Below are 18854 nucleotides of genomic sequence, written 5' to 3'. Positions count from 1 at the left end.
TGACACCATAGGACACCAGTCTGGAGTCAGCGCTGCTGCTGCTGGGATATGATCCATGGTTGAAGGGGGTCCTGTTTTACTGATGGGTAGAAGTGCAAGCAAAGACACATAGTCTTTGCTAGCAAGGTTACTATTTAAAACAGATCAAAGAAGTCATCTGATGAGCACACAAGAAAATACGAAGCAATAACAACTCTCACACCAACTATCCACCTGGCCTGGATGCACTGACATCACCAAAAAAAAGCAAGATTTCAGGTGTAGTTTGGGGGGAATGTGATAAGTTAGCAATAAAGGTGTCTATGTGAAGCTAATTCCTTGTTTGAAGGACATAGCATAAAGCACAAATGTGGCCTTTGAAAGCAACATCCGGTAGTTTTAAGGCAGTACCAGAGCTTCTGTTTGAGCAGGAGCAGACAAGCAGGTATTTTCAAGTTAGTTCAGGATGTGTTTCAAAACCTGTCTGAAAAGTGAACAGCATCCTATATTATACTTTTCTGACCAAGTAGCTAAAAGAACATGTTTTTTTACAAATGTAAACACATTTCCATTGCCAAGAAAATCAGCAGGTATTTTTCTTTGCACACTGATTATTAATATTTTGACTGTTTCAGTTTTGATGATGGCATTAATAATTTAATCAAGCATTTTATATTAACAGTGTCAATTACAAATTTATCCTTTGCTGTGCATTGATCTGTTCTTGTCCACCTAAAATTGATATGCATATCATTGTAGGAAGGAAGGGTTATAAATAAGGATTTCTATCCATCTAATTACTTTAATTGATTTGTGCTGAAATAGTTGACCTTTGGTACTTGGTTCTCCCTTCACAATCAGAATTGACAGCTCACTCTGATGATCATCAGCCACAGGGAAAATAAGTTAAGATTTCAGTAAAAAGCATGCAGTATAAGGTAATCTATGGATCTCGCATTAGTAACGCTTTATACTTTCCCGCTAGAGAATATATATCACACTTGAGCTGAAAAATATTACATGAAAAGTACCTGAAGAGGTAAGACAATGAAGTATATCTAAAAATTGACAAACAAAAATCACTTAGGAGTCTTAGGGCACTTCTTCGTATATGCCTACAAATTACACCTAGTAAGTAACACTACTCCTTCAGGCCAAAGATCACAAGATATGTAGAAACAAATTTCTACATTCTCTTTCTTGGGTGGCATGAGAGTAATGATACCCTCAGCTATATACACTGTCTGCTTTAAGTGTTATTTTTTCAGACAAAGCTGGCCTAAACCCTCTTTTTATTAGACAAACTGGTAGAAAAATTCCATACATTGGTAAAGTGTGAGACACATCTGTGGTCTTAAAGAGTACACAAAACAGAAGTAGTAACTACTGAGCTAGATGAAATATGCTAAATTATAAAGTATTGTCAGTAGTATTTGGAGTTAAATTTTCCTTCAATAAGTTCATGAGAAGAGTTTTCAAAGAAGAGTTTTATATTTTTTACAACTAAAAAGCACTTTTCATTGCATGACTTCAGTGAATTTGAAAAAGGTGCAAAGCATTCACTGAACATAATCACCGCGTTTGAAGCCTATGATATGGTAGAAACATACTCTAACTAGTTGTAATCTGTATATTATATTAGCATGTTTTGAAAGAGAAAATATTGTTTTGTTAGAAAAAACATGACAATAATCTCAAAACACTTTTCTCAATTTAAAATTACTTTACTTGGGACGAATGTTTTTCCATAATTAGAATATATTATTACTTTTATTATTTTTGTTACTGCAGCCGTAAGCATTCTGTAGCTGAAAGTGTTCTGTTTTAAAGTATATTTTGCTTGATCTGGTGGATGTTATATGTTGGATGTGAAATGGGAATAGTTGGACATATATTGAGTCTTCTATTTGCTGCATTATGAGTATGAAGTGGAAGTAAGATGGAAAATAGATTGTTTTTTTCAGTAGGAAGGGAAACAATGACTAACTCTACAAAAGCATCTTTATATTATTCAAAATAATTCCTCATAAAAATTCATTATATTTAAATTGGCTTTAACAGTATAATATTCCAAAGATACTGATTCATTTGCTAATAGCCGCTGGAAATATTCTTTACTATTTTTCAGTCAATGCTTTAAGTCTTCAAAGCACTTTCCCTTTGTTACTTTAAAGAAAAACAAAATATATCCCTATTTTTTTTTCCATATCTGCCCATAGTATTCTGTGTTCTCAAATTTGCTTCCTTGTATGACCAGATTTCTAAGAGAAAAGCAAATTCTATAAAGTGAGATGCTATTTGGGATTTTCAAATTGAATGTTTATGTATCTTCCTCAAACACTGGACTACTGAACAATTTTTGAATTGATGGTTTACTTACTTTGGCCAACGTCCTGGCAAAAATAATTTTTTTCCCCAAGGAAAGATTATCTTAAATAGATGAATTTTCTTGCTTTCCCATCCTATCAAATCTGTGGTGAAAAAGCTTGATGAAGACCACCAGCATATTTTCCTTGACAACTTCCAGCTTCTAAATCATCCTCCACTGCTGCTTTGGAAAACAATTCAAACCTCCTGATCTTCACTCCTTCTGAGAACAACTGGACATTTTGAGCAGAAAAGACACAAATGAAGCATGACTAATTTATGATGTGAGGACTAAGACAATGGACATCTGAACAAGTTGAAATGTTGACATCTTAGTTACTCACCTTACTCTCCTTTTAAAGCCTGTGGCAAAAAGTAGCCATTTACTGAGCATGTTCATCACATCACATGCCACGTTTGTCTTCATCTTCACTACCTGTAGAGTGAACCCAGCATGCCTAGCTCAGATGTAGACATCCAGATCCCAGATGTTTAAAATAAAGTTCCAGGTGAAGGTTTCAGTCTTTTTGTTTGGTTTGGTTTTGATGATCATCTGCTTATGGTGCATTGCCTGTTGTTTTGAGTAATAATTGGGATATAATAACATCTCTAGAATGAAATCTCTGACAACCACACACAGTGAGAAATGTGGAAAAGAGGATCAGATGCATTAAGAAAATGTGCTGACTTCCACTCTTTTATTTATTTTGTTCTATTGGGGTTTTTTGTTACAGTTTATCTCATTTCATCAAGCAAACATAATTTATTGACATTTTGCTGTGTTAGTGGCAGTCGTAGTTCTCATAAGGACATGCCCTGGATGGACACCTTATCAACACAGTTTCCTACTATTCTTGCATCTCTCTTTCAGGTTATTGCCAAACTATATGTCATCAAGCAGTCTAAAAGGAAACTGATGTGTATGCACAGGACAGAAAATATATTTCTGTTTAAAAAATAGAGGAGGAACAGTGATATAATCCAGTTTGCAGAATGAAGGCACATATTTTCATAAGTGTAGAAGAATGAACACTTCCACTGAAACAATGTAATTAAAAGTTACAATTAAAAAAATGGGTTAGCATTCTTAGTGACATTTGATTAAACATGCTAGCTAGCAAAAATATACAAATGAAGGTCACATTTGCAAGTATTATAAGATAGACTACATTTTAATTAGATAGCTGAGAAATGTCAATGAGTTAGTAATTGACCAGGAGTGACTTAAAAAAAAAAAAAAAAGAATGAAGGAAAGCAAAACATCACTCCAGGAGTCAGAATCCTTTACTCTCCATAGATTTCAAACACTGCAAAGACAGTTTTCAAAGAAGCTTTGGGGATGGATTCAGTGAATTTGACTTGTCATCTTTTTCTGTTTTAAGAAAGAATGTATTTTTGTCAAATTACCTAGTAACATTGTTGGAGCTATGTTGACATATGTTGTGCCTTTTGAAACAAATCTGTCAGGTAAAATATAACAGGACAGTATTTGTGGTTTATATTTGTACCATGGACTGTACCTAAGGAACATGTATAAGTGTATGCCATCCTGTGGGAAAAGATTCCCTTTCTCTCAATGTCAGCTTAGTTCACCCACAACACACATGACAGGAAGTTGAATTTAACCTGACATAGCTATTACAGATTATAGGAGTAAACTTCTTTTGAATTATCTTGAAATTGGTATTTCTGCTTTTTCTAAAAGAAAAAAAACCCTCAATAATCAGTAGAAGACAGTTTCTCTCTTACCTGTGGTGCTCTTTTTCCTCGTTGTGTTGGATCTGACCAAAGAAAGGCTGAAGAGCAGCATGTGCTGGGAATAACAAAAGATGCATGAATAATTTAATGAGTTGACACAGATTCATTAAAAAGTTACGAAAACTAATTCAAATCATAGTTTGCTGTTAGAAATCACATTTAAGAAAATGTGCACTTGGAATAAAAAAATATAGGCTATCTTAAAACTGCCATACTGTTGTTAAAATTACTATAAATCCATTACTTCTAGTGCAAAGAACTATGAAGACCAATCCAAGTCACTGATTTTATTGTGTCTGATTTCTAGTTGCTTAATATCTTTACTATTTGGGTCTATATATTCCTCAGCTGTGTCTGCTTGCATCTGAAAAACCTTTAGATATTTCATCCTAAATATTTCTAAGAATGAGGTTAGGAAATATATAATTTCATTGTGAAGATCAAGTGCAACAGAGTTTTGAGAGCTACCGATAGGTCTTTGATGGAATTTCTCAAGGATTGTAAGGGTATACTGATAAAGCTAAAAAACACATTAGAGAGTAACATCTACTCTCCAGCACTTTAACTGTGTACTTAAATAATGGAAAATAAATTTATTCTCCCAAGTCTCAGAAGTCTAATCCAAACCAAATTAAAGGAATAATTTTATTGTAAATAATACTCCAATAAAAATCTATTTTAGTTAAGCCACTGCAACCAGGCAGTTCAGAGTCTAAATCTCTGGAGGCAAATGTTCAGATTAGGAAGTAGGTTTTGTTTTCAGGTAAGCGTGATTTCTGCTTTAGTTGTAAATAATGATCACAGTCTACAGGCTTTCAGTAAACAAAACAAGAAATATTTGCTCATGTATAATTTATTAATCATTTCCAGTTATGTCTTACAAGAAAAACTTTACTCAGATACAGCATCCCCATGAGCATGAGAGAACAACCAGAGTCAGGGTGAAATCTCACATTGATCACTAATCCCAGCCAAACAAAACAATTATACCATGAAAGGTCAGAAACCAGCTTGCGTAATACTGACATTACTGCAGGACCTTTTATTCATGTAGGGTAACTTTTGTATCCTTTCCTTCTCTTTCTTCCCAGTATACTTTACATTCATGCCATCTGAGATCATGCTGATTCTTTTGCTCTTTCAAACACTGGATTTACTACTGCAGAACAAGTATTCAACTAGATAACAAAGAATTCTAATTTTTTTTTCAAGTGGGAAAAGAATTACAGTCTTCTTAACTTGATGAGGCGGCACAGAACAAGTTCATTGCACCAAGCTGCCTACACATACTATTTCAGCAAAAAGAAGTTGTCAAAAGTATTTTAGGTTGTTGAATCCTATTTAATGGAGTTGTTTATTTCATTATGTATGCAAAGAAATGAGAGTCATAGCCTAAAAATGTGAAATATTACATTAGCAAAAACTGCACTTCGATTCAAACTTCTGAAGACAGGGAGGCTGCATACCACTGGAGATTTCAGTATGGCCTCTATTTACTTTTGTCTAGCAACATGATAAATTGGCAAAACTTTGGCAGCCTGGAGCGAGTCTCACTATTGTACTATCTTCTTTTTCCAGTCTCACTTACTACTTAGCCCTCCACGTTTGGCTGGCTTATGCACCTCCACAGACTTCCTTCCCCTCCAGATGCATTCCTCTGCCTGGAAACTGTTCCAGGCACTCACCTAATGACATAAAGTCTAATCCCAGACTAATTAGGTCAGGAGTGTTGGTTAGCTCAAGCTTACTAGAAATTGTTGAAGGACTTGTCTCAGAAGTTGGCACGCCCTTCCGATTAAAAAGAGTAAATGGTATTTCATAGTACAATTTTGAAAGGATTAGTGGTTATTTTGCTGTCCCTTGTGTGTATAATCTGCAATTTGGCCTGGTGGTAAATGAATTAAGTGTGATGGAGGATACAATTTTTGATTGTTTGTTTATAACTTTATATATGCATACTACTTTTTGTTTCTTTTGTGTGCATGGGCAGCAGGGAGGAAGGTTGCTTATTTGTCTTGTTTGCTGGGTGATGGATCTGGCAGAACCTCATAGAAGGATGTTCCTCTTCTGTGAGCAAGATCATCTGAGAAACTTTTACAGGAGCAGAAGGACATGGCAGAAAATGAGAGGAACAGCAAGGAGGAGAGCTAAGTGACAGACGTGCTAGAGGAGCAGGGTCTGGCTGCATATTGTTCTCAGTGTGTCACTGAGCTGAAAAATTTAATATTGAAAACAAAAGGAAGAATTATAACAATAGTATGTTGATGCAGAAACATGCGGAGTTGTGTGCTTGCTCCACCCACTTTCAAAGCTGACAATATAGGGGAATAGGAACATAGAAGCTATATCAAAAGATCTAAGAATTGGGATTATTAGTAATAGTATTTAATGTCTGATTGCTAATCTCCATTTCTTTGCAAAAGAAGCAATACACAGCTCAGACTCTCTAGCTTGCACAGGAAGCCTTTCTGTCTACCCATCAAGGAACACTGTTTCATAATTTTTGCAATGAAATGACATAAAAATAATTATTTGAATCTTCTCAGGCTAGAATAACTGATATACTCAGGAACATCATCTAAGGAACTATCGTCTGTTGTCAATAAATGGACTGCATAGTTTTAAAGGTCTTCAGACAGAGTTTTACTACTGATATAAGTACGACATATAGTACATTTAACAGCCTAATAATACCATATTTCAGTCACATCAAGTATTTATCATTTGCTGAAAAAGTACTGACATGAAGTTTTCCCAAATGCATGTCACTTGCCATAGGGCAAATAGCACAGAGCTAAAATACCATGCTGAAAATAGAAAAGTGCCTGTATCTGCAGAAAATGCTCAAGGAACAGTACATTCATTATATATATGATTGCAATCATGTTTCCTTTGTAAATCTTATTAAGGTTTATTATGCTGTGTTGTAAAGTTTGGACCAAGGGCAGGTCTGCATTTTTTTTATTATAAAGTGAAATTCCTTCTAGTGTGTATTTATTCTATGTGCGCACACTGGAGGAATGTCTTCCCAACAGCAATCACCACTGTTTCCACCTTTTTTTTTTTAAAAAAAAAAAGCTGTAGAAATGGATCCTGTAAAACAATATATATCACTGTTAGAATTATATAATAGTTTACTTATGTATAAAAATATACACTGGAATAGGTGTTTGTGACATCACACTTTTTAGTTCAGCATTTTCTTTCTGCTTCCTTGTCCATCTTATGTAGGTTACAGATCATTTCTTCACCTTGGGTTAGAAGCAGAAGGATGTGTGTGTATTTAAAAGACAGAGAGATGTGGTGTCTTTTCAAAAGTCCTTTGCATGGTGCCTTGCGTCCTTATTACCAGATACAATCTGTCCACATCCCAGCACCATCTGAGAAACACAGGACTGTGTCCCAACCTGCCCATTTCCAGATTTCCTGCAGCATTTCCATGGAGGGTATCAGCAACCCTGAGGATATCAGAGGATCTGAGCTGTGAGGATCTGAGGAGCTCCACAGTGCCCAACTAATTAGTTCTTCTGTCACCAGAACTGCTATGTTCACCACCAAACTTTTCCATCCTCTAATGTAGACTGTGTTACAGAGACTTATCCCTTTTCTCTATCCATATTCCCCAGGGAATGTCTTCCTTCTCTGCTCACAAGGAAGATGTCCATTCTGCATTAAGCAGTTAATGTGATAAGTTTAACCATGGACATTTCTACTGGAGCTCATTTATCTGAAATAATTTATATCTCTAAGGCCAAAAATATTTTTATTCATAAGATAAATTAGCATTTGTTGAGACCAAAATAAGTCAAAAATATAAAAATTTCTTCAAGAAACCTCTATGACTTTGAGATTTTGACCTCAGGGGAATCAGAACGAAAATAAGTTATTTTAATTGGGATAGATTTTAATATGAATTTTTAAAGATTTTTTTCAATATTCCCCTGGAATTTGAAAGATTTTACTTTACTTTCCCCCTATGAAAAACTTTTACTTTAAAGAACTAAAATATATAAATATTGAAAAATGTTGAAGGAATATGTTGAAAGACAAACAAAGATATTTTTGTGAAATCATGTTTATATTCCGATGATAATGTTTCAAGAGGTCCCATAAGATATATTTTCATACTAAATTTTAATTTATCATGATGATGTTCTATTTTCCCTCCCTTTGTGGGCCAGGAAAAATGATATTAGGTATACGATATACAAAACAGCATGATGCACATTATCATAGAATCATAGAATCATTCAGGTTGGAAAAGACCCTTGGGATCATCGAGTCCAACCATCAGCCCTACTCTACAAAGTTCTCCCCTACACCATATCCCCCAGCATCTCATCTAAACAACCCTTAAACACATCCAGGGATGGTGACTCCACCACCTCCCTGGGCAGCCTATTCCACTGTCTGACCACTCTTTCTGTGAAATTTTTTTTCCTAATGTCCAGTCTGAACCTCCCCTGTTGGAGTTTAAAGCCGTTCCCCCTTGTTCTGTCACTAATCACCTGTGAGAAGAGACCAGCACCAACCTCTCTACAATGTCCTTTCAGGTAGTTGTAGAGAGTGATGAGGTCTCCCCTTAGGCTTAGAATGTACTCAATAGATCATTTGTGAGACCAAGTTGAAAAACAAATTAAAGCAGAGTTCTCCTTATTTGTGCCCTTCCCATCTGATTGCCAAAACTTCTATTTAAATCCAAATTTTAAATGAGATAGAGCATCATCAAATAATCTGTATATTTAGAGTTTGCATAGATGAAAATGATAATTTTAAAATACTGGCCATCTGCTTTAGCTGAATTCCAGCTTCTTCTAAAAGGTAGAAGAGGTTTTTAAGCATCTGACCAGGGACAATAAATACTGTACTGAAATGATATTTTCCAAAACCTGAAAGACTTTAAGCTTTCTCTGTCACAATCTTCATAAAGCAAAATGCATATTTCTCTAATTTTAAACCATTTGAACTATAAAATAGTCCAAACTATATTTATGTTTAGAATATTTTTCCAAAAGCCCTCCATCAATGCCATGACCTAGTATTTTGAAGAGATTTTAATTCAGTTGAGTGTGCTGCTCTTCAAAGCTTTTGAACACTCCTAGTTTTTCATTGTTCATGTTATGTCAATGTGAAGAATGTCCAATTTATAAATATTTATCATCAATGGAGATGACAGAGCAATGATCTGTGTTCTGCCAGTCACTTCCACTGTCCCTCAAAAAATAATTTCCTTCATAGGCACTTATTATGCAGTCTGAGTTCACCTATATAAACGTATTTTTAAATGTCCTCACCTCCTTAAGACTGTTGCATGTTAAGTACTATTGATTTCAATAGTTGTGTCTGCTTTGTTCCTGCAGCTCCTGAGTGATAGTTTTAATCTATTATAATAATATAATTTATTTATTTCTCTTATATTTGGCATTATACATGTACCAAAAACTTGGGCACTATTCTTTATTTGTAGACATGGAAAATTTTAAGTACAGGCAGAAAAGGAAAAAAAAAGGGAAGTTACAGAGGCTGAAAAGGAGGTGTCTTTGGCATGTACATGTTTTTGGGAGAAATATTTGTGCATATATGAGCTCTTGGGATTTTTAGCTAACCCACTTGACTTGCAGAGTAGTGTTGAAATGAGGAGCATATTTGGCTTCAGCCAGTGTTTCTGCACTGCATATAGAAGGTAATGTAAGGCTGTGAAGGAAAGATGGTGGCTTGGCACACAGTTTTCTACTAGTTACCTAGGGTCATAGAAGTAGAAATAAAGATATTGAAAACTCATGTTGCCATAAGTAAGAAATGTAATACCACCTGGTTTTTGTACTGTGTTAAAACTTTCTGTGCAGGGGAACTTTCTGTTTTAGAGCTCTATGCTGCTATCCAGATAAAACTTTTCTTCTTCTCTACTGATAACTAAATATTTTTTTGAAAAAGTGATAGATTTTATCTTTATTCAGTGTTCACTTCTTACATTTTTTTCAGAATATTCAGAAGCTGTTCCTGGTCTCCCCACTTCATATGCTGCTATCCTAAGAATCAAATCTGGTAGTTCATCTTTAACCTCATTTAATTCAAAGAACAGACCACGATTAAGCAGTCCTTCATTAGGAAGTGTATCTTCACCAGGCTGGAGAGGAGCTGCACAACATTACCACTCCCCAACAAACCTCTACCATTTTTCGGAGGCCTTCAAACATGATGGTAAGTTTATTTTTCCTCTCTGAATCTTTGAAACTTTTTTCAAAAACAGTACTTTTTTATCAGTTTACTTCAGTATTTCTCAAATACAATTTTGAATTTTATTAAACATCACAAAGTAGGAATAGGCCTCTTTACCTTTAGATTCTTCAGATTAGCCTTAAAGTCACCAGTTAAAACATTCTTTCTTAAAGACTCCTATGCAGAATAGTTTTATACAGTTTTTGCTACATGAAGATAGCAAACTAGTGATTTGAAATTCCATTACAGCACAATTTAATCTAGTAGTAAAATGGCAGTCTCTCTTTTATATATATTTTTTCTTTTTGGAATTTTTCTAATTTAATCATGAATGGTAGTAATGTAAATTAAACATGAGTAGTAAATATTATAAAACTACTTTTTCTCTACATTACCTACTCTGTGTATTCAACTCTGTTGTGCATGCACACATGTATATGCATGGCTAGACATACCAGTGTGATATGGTGTCATTTACCTTTAAATGCAATAATTCACAGTAATATTTTCTCATATGTGGTTACATTTAAAAAGTCACATTTTTGATACCATTTCTTTAGTGATAATATTTATCGGAATTACGTTCTAAAAAAGCTAGAAAGAAAAACAGAAATGAGGAAGGAAGGAAGGAGAAGGACTGAGGGAGAGGTTAGAGGATATTTAAACATAATAGTCTAATGAAGTAACAGAGGAAAGAATTGTGAGTAATACCTCACAGTTCAACATTCATGCAATATAATGACTGTGATTACATGATTACTGCTTCTTTCAGTAAAGTCTTTTTTTTTTTTTTTTCCCCTGGAAAGTACATTGCATGTATTGTAAAGCTAATGGTGTATGCATGCATTTTTGTGATCAGAAATGGTATATATACAAGCATAAATATGTTCCCTGAGTTAAGGTAGGTCTAGAAAACTAACAATTTGAATCATGCAAGTTGATCTGTTTGATAAAAGTTCTGGAACTGGGGCAGGTTTCTACATTTGTCCTTGCTCTGCAATATTCTTTGTAAGCAGTGACTAGACTAAACTCAGTTGTTGCCCATGCACCAGGCACTGATAACTCCTCCCAACCAACCTGATAGGTGCAAGTGAAAATCAAAGTTCAGGATTAGAACCAGAGTGTATTATCCTGGTCTTCAACAGCATGAATGTCTAGAAGCTGAAGAAGAAGGAATTGATAGCCACAAGGCAAAAGAATAGGGAATTTATTAATAAATTATAATTAATAATAATTATTATTAAAACAAGCTGGAACTATAAAACATCTTTTCCCTGGTTGACCCTGATTTTTCTATCATGTTTTCTTGGGGAAAAAATGACTGGCAAAAAGGCAGCTTACTGAGTTTAAATTTCATGTGAAATTTGACTGTTATGCTTAAATCCTTACTTTGAGAGGGCTCAGAAAATTTTATGCCCATCTCATTCTAAGAAAATGGGATATGGGATGGGGATCTTCAGAGTAAAAATTCCACCACCTAAACACTTGGACCTTCCAGAAGGTATGCTGAATCATATCTGTATAGGTCAGCAATCACGAGTCTTCTCAAAATATAGGGACCACAACTCTAGAGTTGAGTTTCTTCTAGTTTGCATCAGGAAGTGAAGAACCACTGACTGGAGACAAAATTTTAAATCGGCCATAACTCATAGGCCCCAATGAACAGAGCACTTAACTCAGAAGAGAGGGACTTCAACTCTTTCTTCCAAGGACTGCATAAAACAATTCTAGGAGAGTTACTCCACCACTTAACAGGTCTTTGTATATCCAGCTGTGTAGACAGTTGTAGAAACAGGTAAATGTGAAGCACCTGCATGATACAAGAACGGGTATGAAACAGGATTTAGAAAAGACCAGCATACTTCTGGCATGGCAGGATTGAGGACTCCGTAGCAGGACACCAGGTAGGATAATCTGCATTATCCAAGAGGGCAAGAATATGTGGCAGCTGAATACAAATTATTTTCTAAATCTTTCTCAGTTCTGTTAATAACGTTATGTTTGAGATTATATCTTTGATATTTAGAAATCAGAAATAAGTTTACTGTCTCAATCATCTGTCATTCCATTTACTTAAATTAGTAAATTTCTTGATTTGATTTGGTATCAAGGCTTTTTTTCAGTTTTTAGAGCTCTTGAGAAGGAAAAGTATTCTAGTTATCTTCTTACAACTGGTATGTGATAAGTTATAGAGTTAAGTGGTCGTGTTTGTTAGCCAGGGCCTCCTAAATAAGGAAATGCTACAGCACCCTGTGCTCATGTGTGGTCATAAGTGACCACTGCTATAAGTGAGAGGACATTAATAAGAGGGGGGGAAACATATTTTATGTTGTTAAGATTGAGAACTTGCATAATTCAAACACCTAATATATGGCATATACTCAGGAGCCAGGTTTGCCATAAGAAAAAAACAAAATACTTTTATTAGCTGCCTAAGTATACGGGTTCTCAAGAGACTTCTCAACTGATTTCCCAGCAGACACGCTCAGAGTCCTGATGTGGCTTCTAATAAAGGTCCTTTAATACTGACTTTATGCCATTTAATTTGCACTCTCAATTCAGCATGTGTTTCCTGATATCTCAAATTAAAAGAACTGTTGAATTTAAACTATATGGAATTACTTAGGGTAAACATGCAGTTAAAGCAATACAGTCCTTCAGGATATGTATCAATGTGTAAAGTCACGACTAAAAACTGTGCATAGAGAGTGTTAATTATTCATTAAATACTCTTGAAGAATCATAAAACTGCAAGCTCTTATACTTTCTTACCATTCCAAAAACTTTTGGAAATGCCGCAATAAAGATAATTGAACTTAACCTTGAATAAAAACTCTTTTTTGTCTTTCCATCTTTAGTTTGATATGTTTTAGAATAAAGAACAGAGTCCAGTTCACAACTAAAAGTGAATTAGTGAACCTTAAGATGTGCAAGATAGGAATCTAATTTTTACTGAATGGGAATTCCTGATTCCGCACCTTCTGCTAGATTCAGCATTTACCAGTCTGAATTAAAGACACCAATTACTAAAATTTTTTTCATTGCTAAAAAATATTGGGCAATATTGATTAATGTGGCATGCTGTTTAGATAGCATAAACTGAGTTTAGAATGGATATGTTTATTTCAGGCCTCAGAACAGAGAGAGCATTTTCAAGCAACAGAAAAAACTTGTCTTATCTTGCCTAATAAGCAAATAAACATATGTGCTTCAGAAAAGATAAATCTGAAAATCTGAGAAAAAAAAATTTATCTCCTTTGCAATAGAAACTCAGTCATGCATGTACCGTACACTATTCGAGCATGCAGCATACTAAAATCAATGTACGTACCTTGGGGCATGTATATCTGCCTGAACTTACATGTCAAAAGGAAAGCGTCTTCAAACTTTCTTGACTTTTAAGTTAAATGAAACATAGTTTTTAGGTTAAATGGATTTTACAAGTGCATGTGTTATAAATATGCATACATATATATGTGTGTGTCTGCTTCTATAGATGCAAATTGAATTACTCGAGCGTGTCCAGAGAAGGGCAACGAAGCTGGTGAAGGGTCTGGAGCACATGTCGTACGAGGAGCGGCTGAGGGAACTGGGGTTGTTTAGTCTGGAGAAGAGGAGGCTGAGGGGAGACCTCATCGCCCTCTACAACTACCTGAAAGGAGGTTGCAGAGAACTGGGGATGAGTCTCTTTAACCAAGTAATGAGCGATAGGACAAGAGGGAATGGCCTCAAGTTGTGCCAGGGAAGGTTCAGACTAGATATTAGGAAGTATTTCTTTACAGAACGGGTTGTTAGGCGTTGGAATGGGCTGCCCAGGGAGGTGGTGGAGTCCCCATCCCTGGAGATGTTCAAGAGTAGGGTTGACATAGTGCTTAGGGATATGGTGTAGTTGGGAACTGTCAATGTTAGGTTAATGGTTGGACTAGATGATCTTCAAGGTCTTTTCCAACCTAGACGATTCTGTGTGATTCTGTGATTCTGTGAAACTAATTATTGTAAGTTGCAGCCACCTTTGTTAATGTTTAAATCCGTTATGCACAGATTTATTTATTGGAACTTATTTTGCTATGATGAATTAGTAGGCTTTTTCTTTTTCATTATATTAAAGGAAATTTTATATTTTGACAGATTATAGGGATATTAAAATGTATAGTCATTTTTTATTTCCAGGTGTTAAGTGAAAGTTTATATTATAGAACCTAGTTGTAAGATCAATAATAGCACTGAAGTTAATACACTTTTTCAGTGTTTAAGCTAAAAAAAAGAGGGTTTCTATCTTTTAATTGAAGAAAGCAACATGTTTTCTTTGAAAGAAGGGTGATTATTTATATATATTTTCTGAACATACCGAACAGGTTAAACTGTTTGTTTCCATGGTAACAAAGGTTAATCAGAAGATCCTTTAGACTCATCACCTCAATTGCATACAACAAGCACAAACTGAAAACAAACCAAGAAAGAGAAATTCAAAAGCAAGTTTGACAATAAGTAGCACTAAAACCTGATCCACTTTTACCAAAAAGTGTCTTTCACTTTGTAGGACCAATTTGAAACGAAACACCTTTGTTTTATATTAATAAATTCTGATGATATGCACATTTCAGCAACATATATAGCCTTATCAGCAGTTCCTGCAACTTTCTTAATGTATCCTGAACATATTAATACCCAGGACTGACAGATCATTGCGATATGGTTTGGCCCATGATATGTCAAGTAGATACTTTTCTGGGTAGGGTCTGTATGCAGAGTCCAATGTATATTTTAGAATGGAAGATCTGTTAGTGACTCCTCCTTTTAGGCTGCTTTAGAAGTTCTATCATTTTACAGGATCTTGTAGCTTTTCTTTAGAAAATTCTTCCATCTCCACATGAGTTCAACAAGCCTTTGTAAAATGGAAAAAAAAAAAAAATAAAGTGGAGAGATAAGAAAACATTGATTTCCCAGTTCTGTAAAAATTTGCGTTTTTTAAATTTTGCTGAGTTACTCTACTTTCAAAGAACTGCCATCACCCTTTTTCTAACTGAAATTTGGACAAATTTTGCATGTCAGAATAACAGCTGAAAACAAATGGTTTGTCTGAAGATCTCTCTAGTACACCCTCAGAAGGATTAACAAAGCCATTCACCAGTATCACCTGCAGTAAAAAAGTGCTTCTAAAGGGACATGAGCAGATGAAGGGGAGAAGACCTGAAGAAATATCTCCTTCCCCCATATTCACATGCTACCTGAGCATATTGCCTCAGATACCTGTTTCCTCCTACCTCAGAACTGTTTCCTCCTACCAGTACCTCAGACTGAGAAGATAGCACCAAGACTATTTATGCCAGTCATATAGCTTGAATGGTACTGTAACATTGCAGACAGGGTCAAACTACACTAATGACATTTAATGCAAGTGACCAGTGAAGTGTAGAATTTGCTACACCTTTTCCTTCTGCAGACAATTCTGTTTTTAAAAATATTTAAGAAGACATATAGAAGAACCTTATTTCTTTTATTCTTTAAAAGTACAGCACACAGAATTATCAGATGCTAAAACCAGTATTGCTAATGCAGCTTCAGTGCAGGTCTTCCTGCCCACCTCTGTGTTCCCAGGGTTTCAGAAATTCATTCTTTTTCACAGTGTATTGATTGACCTGGAATTGTATGAAGGATGGTGGCAAGAAAGCTGAGTGTTGAGAAATGACACTATTTCAGTTACTACAGAATTGAAAGTACAGGAAACTTTAGTCTCATCTGCAGTTTGTTCTCATGGTATTTGCATTGCTCAGCAAGAAAAACTAAAGAACATCTGAATTTTTTTTCATCAGGAATTGAGGGAGAGAATGAAAGTGTGTATGTAAGAGAGAGAAACCACATTTTGGCTACTGTCTGAGGTGTAGGATATACAGATTCCAGTTTCCATTCCCGTAAGGATTTAAATACTTCTTACTAAGACAAATGCTCCAGTATTTTGTAACTGCAAATGTGCTGCAAGGAGAACCTTGGAATTAAAAGAATATTTGAGTACTGCTCTCAAGGGTATACAATAATTTAAAAAGAGGAATTTTACTAATATTTGGAATGTTTTCCATATCTTTGCCTTTCTGGGTATTACCAGTTTAAATAGTAAATCCTAATTAGAGTGCTTAGTGCTTTTAATTGCCTGGATCGAAAATTGCTACTTAAAATTTATAAAGGTACCATAAACTAGCTGTTACATTGCTTGGTTGCAATGCATACCTGTAATCCAAGACATACATGCCACTCTATAATAAATCACTGGTTTCATAGCACTTAAGTAAGATACAGAAAACTGATTGTTTTAATAAAAACCTTGTGTGAGGAACAGAAATATTTCTCTTGAGAAATTAATTTAGCAAATTGAAATATACATATGCTTCATGTCTTTTTATGCTCTTGCTCAAGTTAGAAAGAAAAAATAAGGTGTGGAGTTCAGATCCTCCAATGCACACTCACATAGGACTGTCCTGTTTAAGAGCATGGGTCACTGTTAGTTAAAACATGAGTACAAACAAACCTGATGCTTTTGGATCCCTGAAGGGATCAGAAAATATACATGTGTATAAAAATGTGTGTGTGTGTGTGTGTGTGTGTGAGAGAGTATATAACATATATATGCACATATGTAAAGATATATAAATTAAATATAATAACAAAATAAGGACAATAAAGAAAAGGCCTAGAAGCTTTCACCAAAAAGACCACACAAAGCAGAAGAACCAGCCAATGGCTCATGAATCAGAACATTTTATTTCAAGGTGAGTTTCAGACAGAGAGGGCAGGTGGCCCAGAGCTCCCCTTGTCCATGGCTGTGGGGAGCCTCCAGCTGCCTGTGGGACCATGGCGTGATGCAGCCTGGGGCTGTGTGTGCTTCCTTGTCCTTAGGTCAATGGCTTTGTCAAAAGCTGCACAAATCTCTGGCTGAGTGGCTGTGGAGGGAGAGAATGGGAGTGAGTCATGGTCTGGTCCTGTCCCTGTCTGGGCCTGTGGCTGCAAAAGGCAGGATAATATCAACAAACTAAGGAAACAGTCACCCTGGCTCACCATGGACAACACATGCCCAGGGCTCTGCCAGAGTCTTGATTCCTTAACTTTGTCTCAGCATCCTTGTAGAAGTTAGCAAATCTCTCTGGGTGTGTGGCTGAGGTCATGTTCTGGTCCTATCTTTGGACCAGGTGCCACGGCCTGGTCCTGTCCTTCTGTGAGCCTCCAGCTCTGGAAGACAAAGGAGGAGCAGCCACCATCTGTTGCACCGCAGATTTAATTCAATTGTCCCTAAAAGCAGTGACAGATGAGAATCACCTATTCCTCAGAAGGCTGATTAACTCCCATACTAGTCATTAGATATATGTTTTCTCCAAGCACTTCAGGTTTTATTCTGCATGTTATTCTCTCAGGGGGCATGTCTGCCTCAGAAATAATATAGGCAGTATAAAGGGTGAAGAAGACATGGTGTTGTTCAAGAATCAAAATTAAACAGTATTGACAAATTGAAAATTGTGAAGCAGTATGGTGATTACAGAATTTTTAGGAGAAATTTAAAGCCATTTATCTGAATGCTGAATATCAATTCATTTACCACTGAACCAAACTTTTAACATTATAAATTAAGTTTATGGTTCTGTAAGTGTCTTCCTTGATATGAAAATGTTGAAAACTGCTAATAAGTAATTGTTACTTAAAATAACAGCTGATCCTGCAGTGTTAGAAATCTCGGTATTATGAGTGGTGCCATGCACATACACATTTGTTTTTTTAATTTGTTCTAGGAAAATGGATTAATTCAATTTAAGGTGACTATTCACATCACTCAGTTTCAAAGATTTCAGGCTGTGGGGTCACCATTCAGCCCAATTCGCTCCTCAGTCCTCGTTCCATGACTGACTAGTCTTGCAGATCTGCAGCCTCACTATAACTCTCTGCTTGCCTCACAACCTGGCTTTACCTCCATTATCTGTATTAGGGAAAGGTAAAAGAGGTCTGCATCCCTGAGTCTCATTCCACCATGAAACAGCAATATTAGCAGAGTGTGCACTGGCTTCTGGGAAATGTTCTCAAGTCCCACCGTTTCAACGTAGCTTTAAATTCCCTACATAGAAAAGAGAACACAGTGAACTTCCAGTGGTGCTCCAGGTCAATTTCCAGGACTCTCCGTTACCTTTAATGGGATATTAAGTGCTAGTTAAGCTATATGCCCATCATTGATACAGTTACATTTTATTTGAGATTTTATTAGCATTATGTATAACAAAATGAAAAGTTTTCTCTTTCGTTATAAGCCAGGCTGTGTTTTAATCTGAAAAAAAAAGAGTTTAAAAATACTTTTTAAACTATTTAAATGAAATATTTTCATCTTCATTGTGTTTCCTTCATTGCTTTGAAATTAAGAGAGGAGGCATAGAATACTTAAGATTTTCAGTTTCAAGTCTGTCACTGGAGTTTAAATGAAGATGGTATCATTAGGTGATGTGTTATGTTTTCTTGCATATCACATATCACACCCCACTGCATTTTATCTAATCACC

At 35.6% G+C, this 18854-nt stretch overlaps 1 protein-coding gene across 5 annotated transcripts in view; it reads left to right on the top strand.

Moving 5' to 3' along the window:
• Positions 1-18854, top strand: part of CNTN5 (contactin 5) — a 671848-nt gene that overhangs the window by 395598 nt on the left and 257396 nt on the right. For all 5 annotated transcript variants that reach the window (XR_012622124.1, XM_074816205.1, XM_074816204.1 and 2 more), the window contains one exon: positions 10087-10305. Coding sequence is in view for 4 of the 5 variants with exons in the window: in XM_074816205.1 (XP_074672306.1) it covers positions 10087-10305 (219 nt within the window). In the remaining variant the exon portion in view is untranslated. The remainder of the gene's footprint in view (positions 1-10086; positions 10306-18854) is intronic.

This window comes from Strix aluco, chromosome 2 (genome assembly GCF_031877795.1).
Source record: "Strix aluco isolate bStrAlu1 chromosome 2, bStrAlu1.hap1, whole genome shotgun sequence".
Taxonomy (NCBI): domain Eukaryota; kingdom Metazoa; phylum Chordata; class Aves; order Strigiformes; family Strigidae; genus Strix; species Strix aluco.
This window is presented reverse-complemented; position numbering and strand designations above follow the sequence as displayed.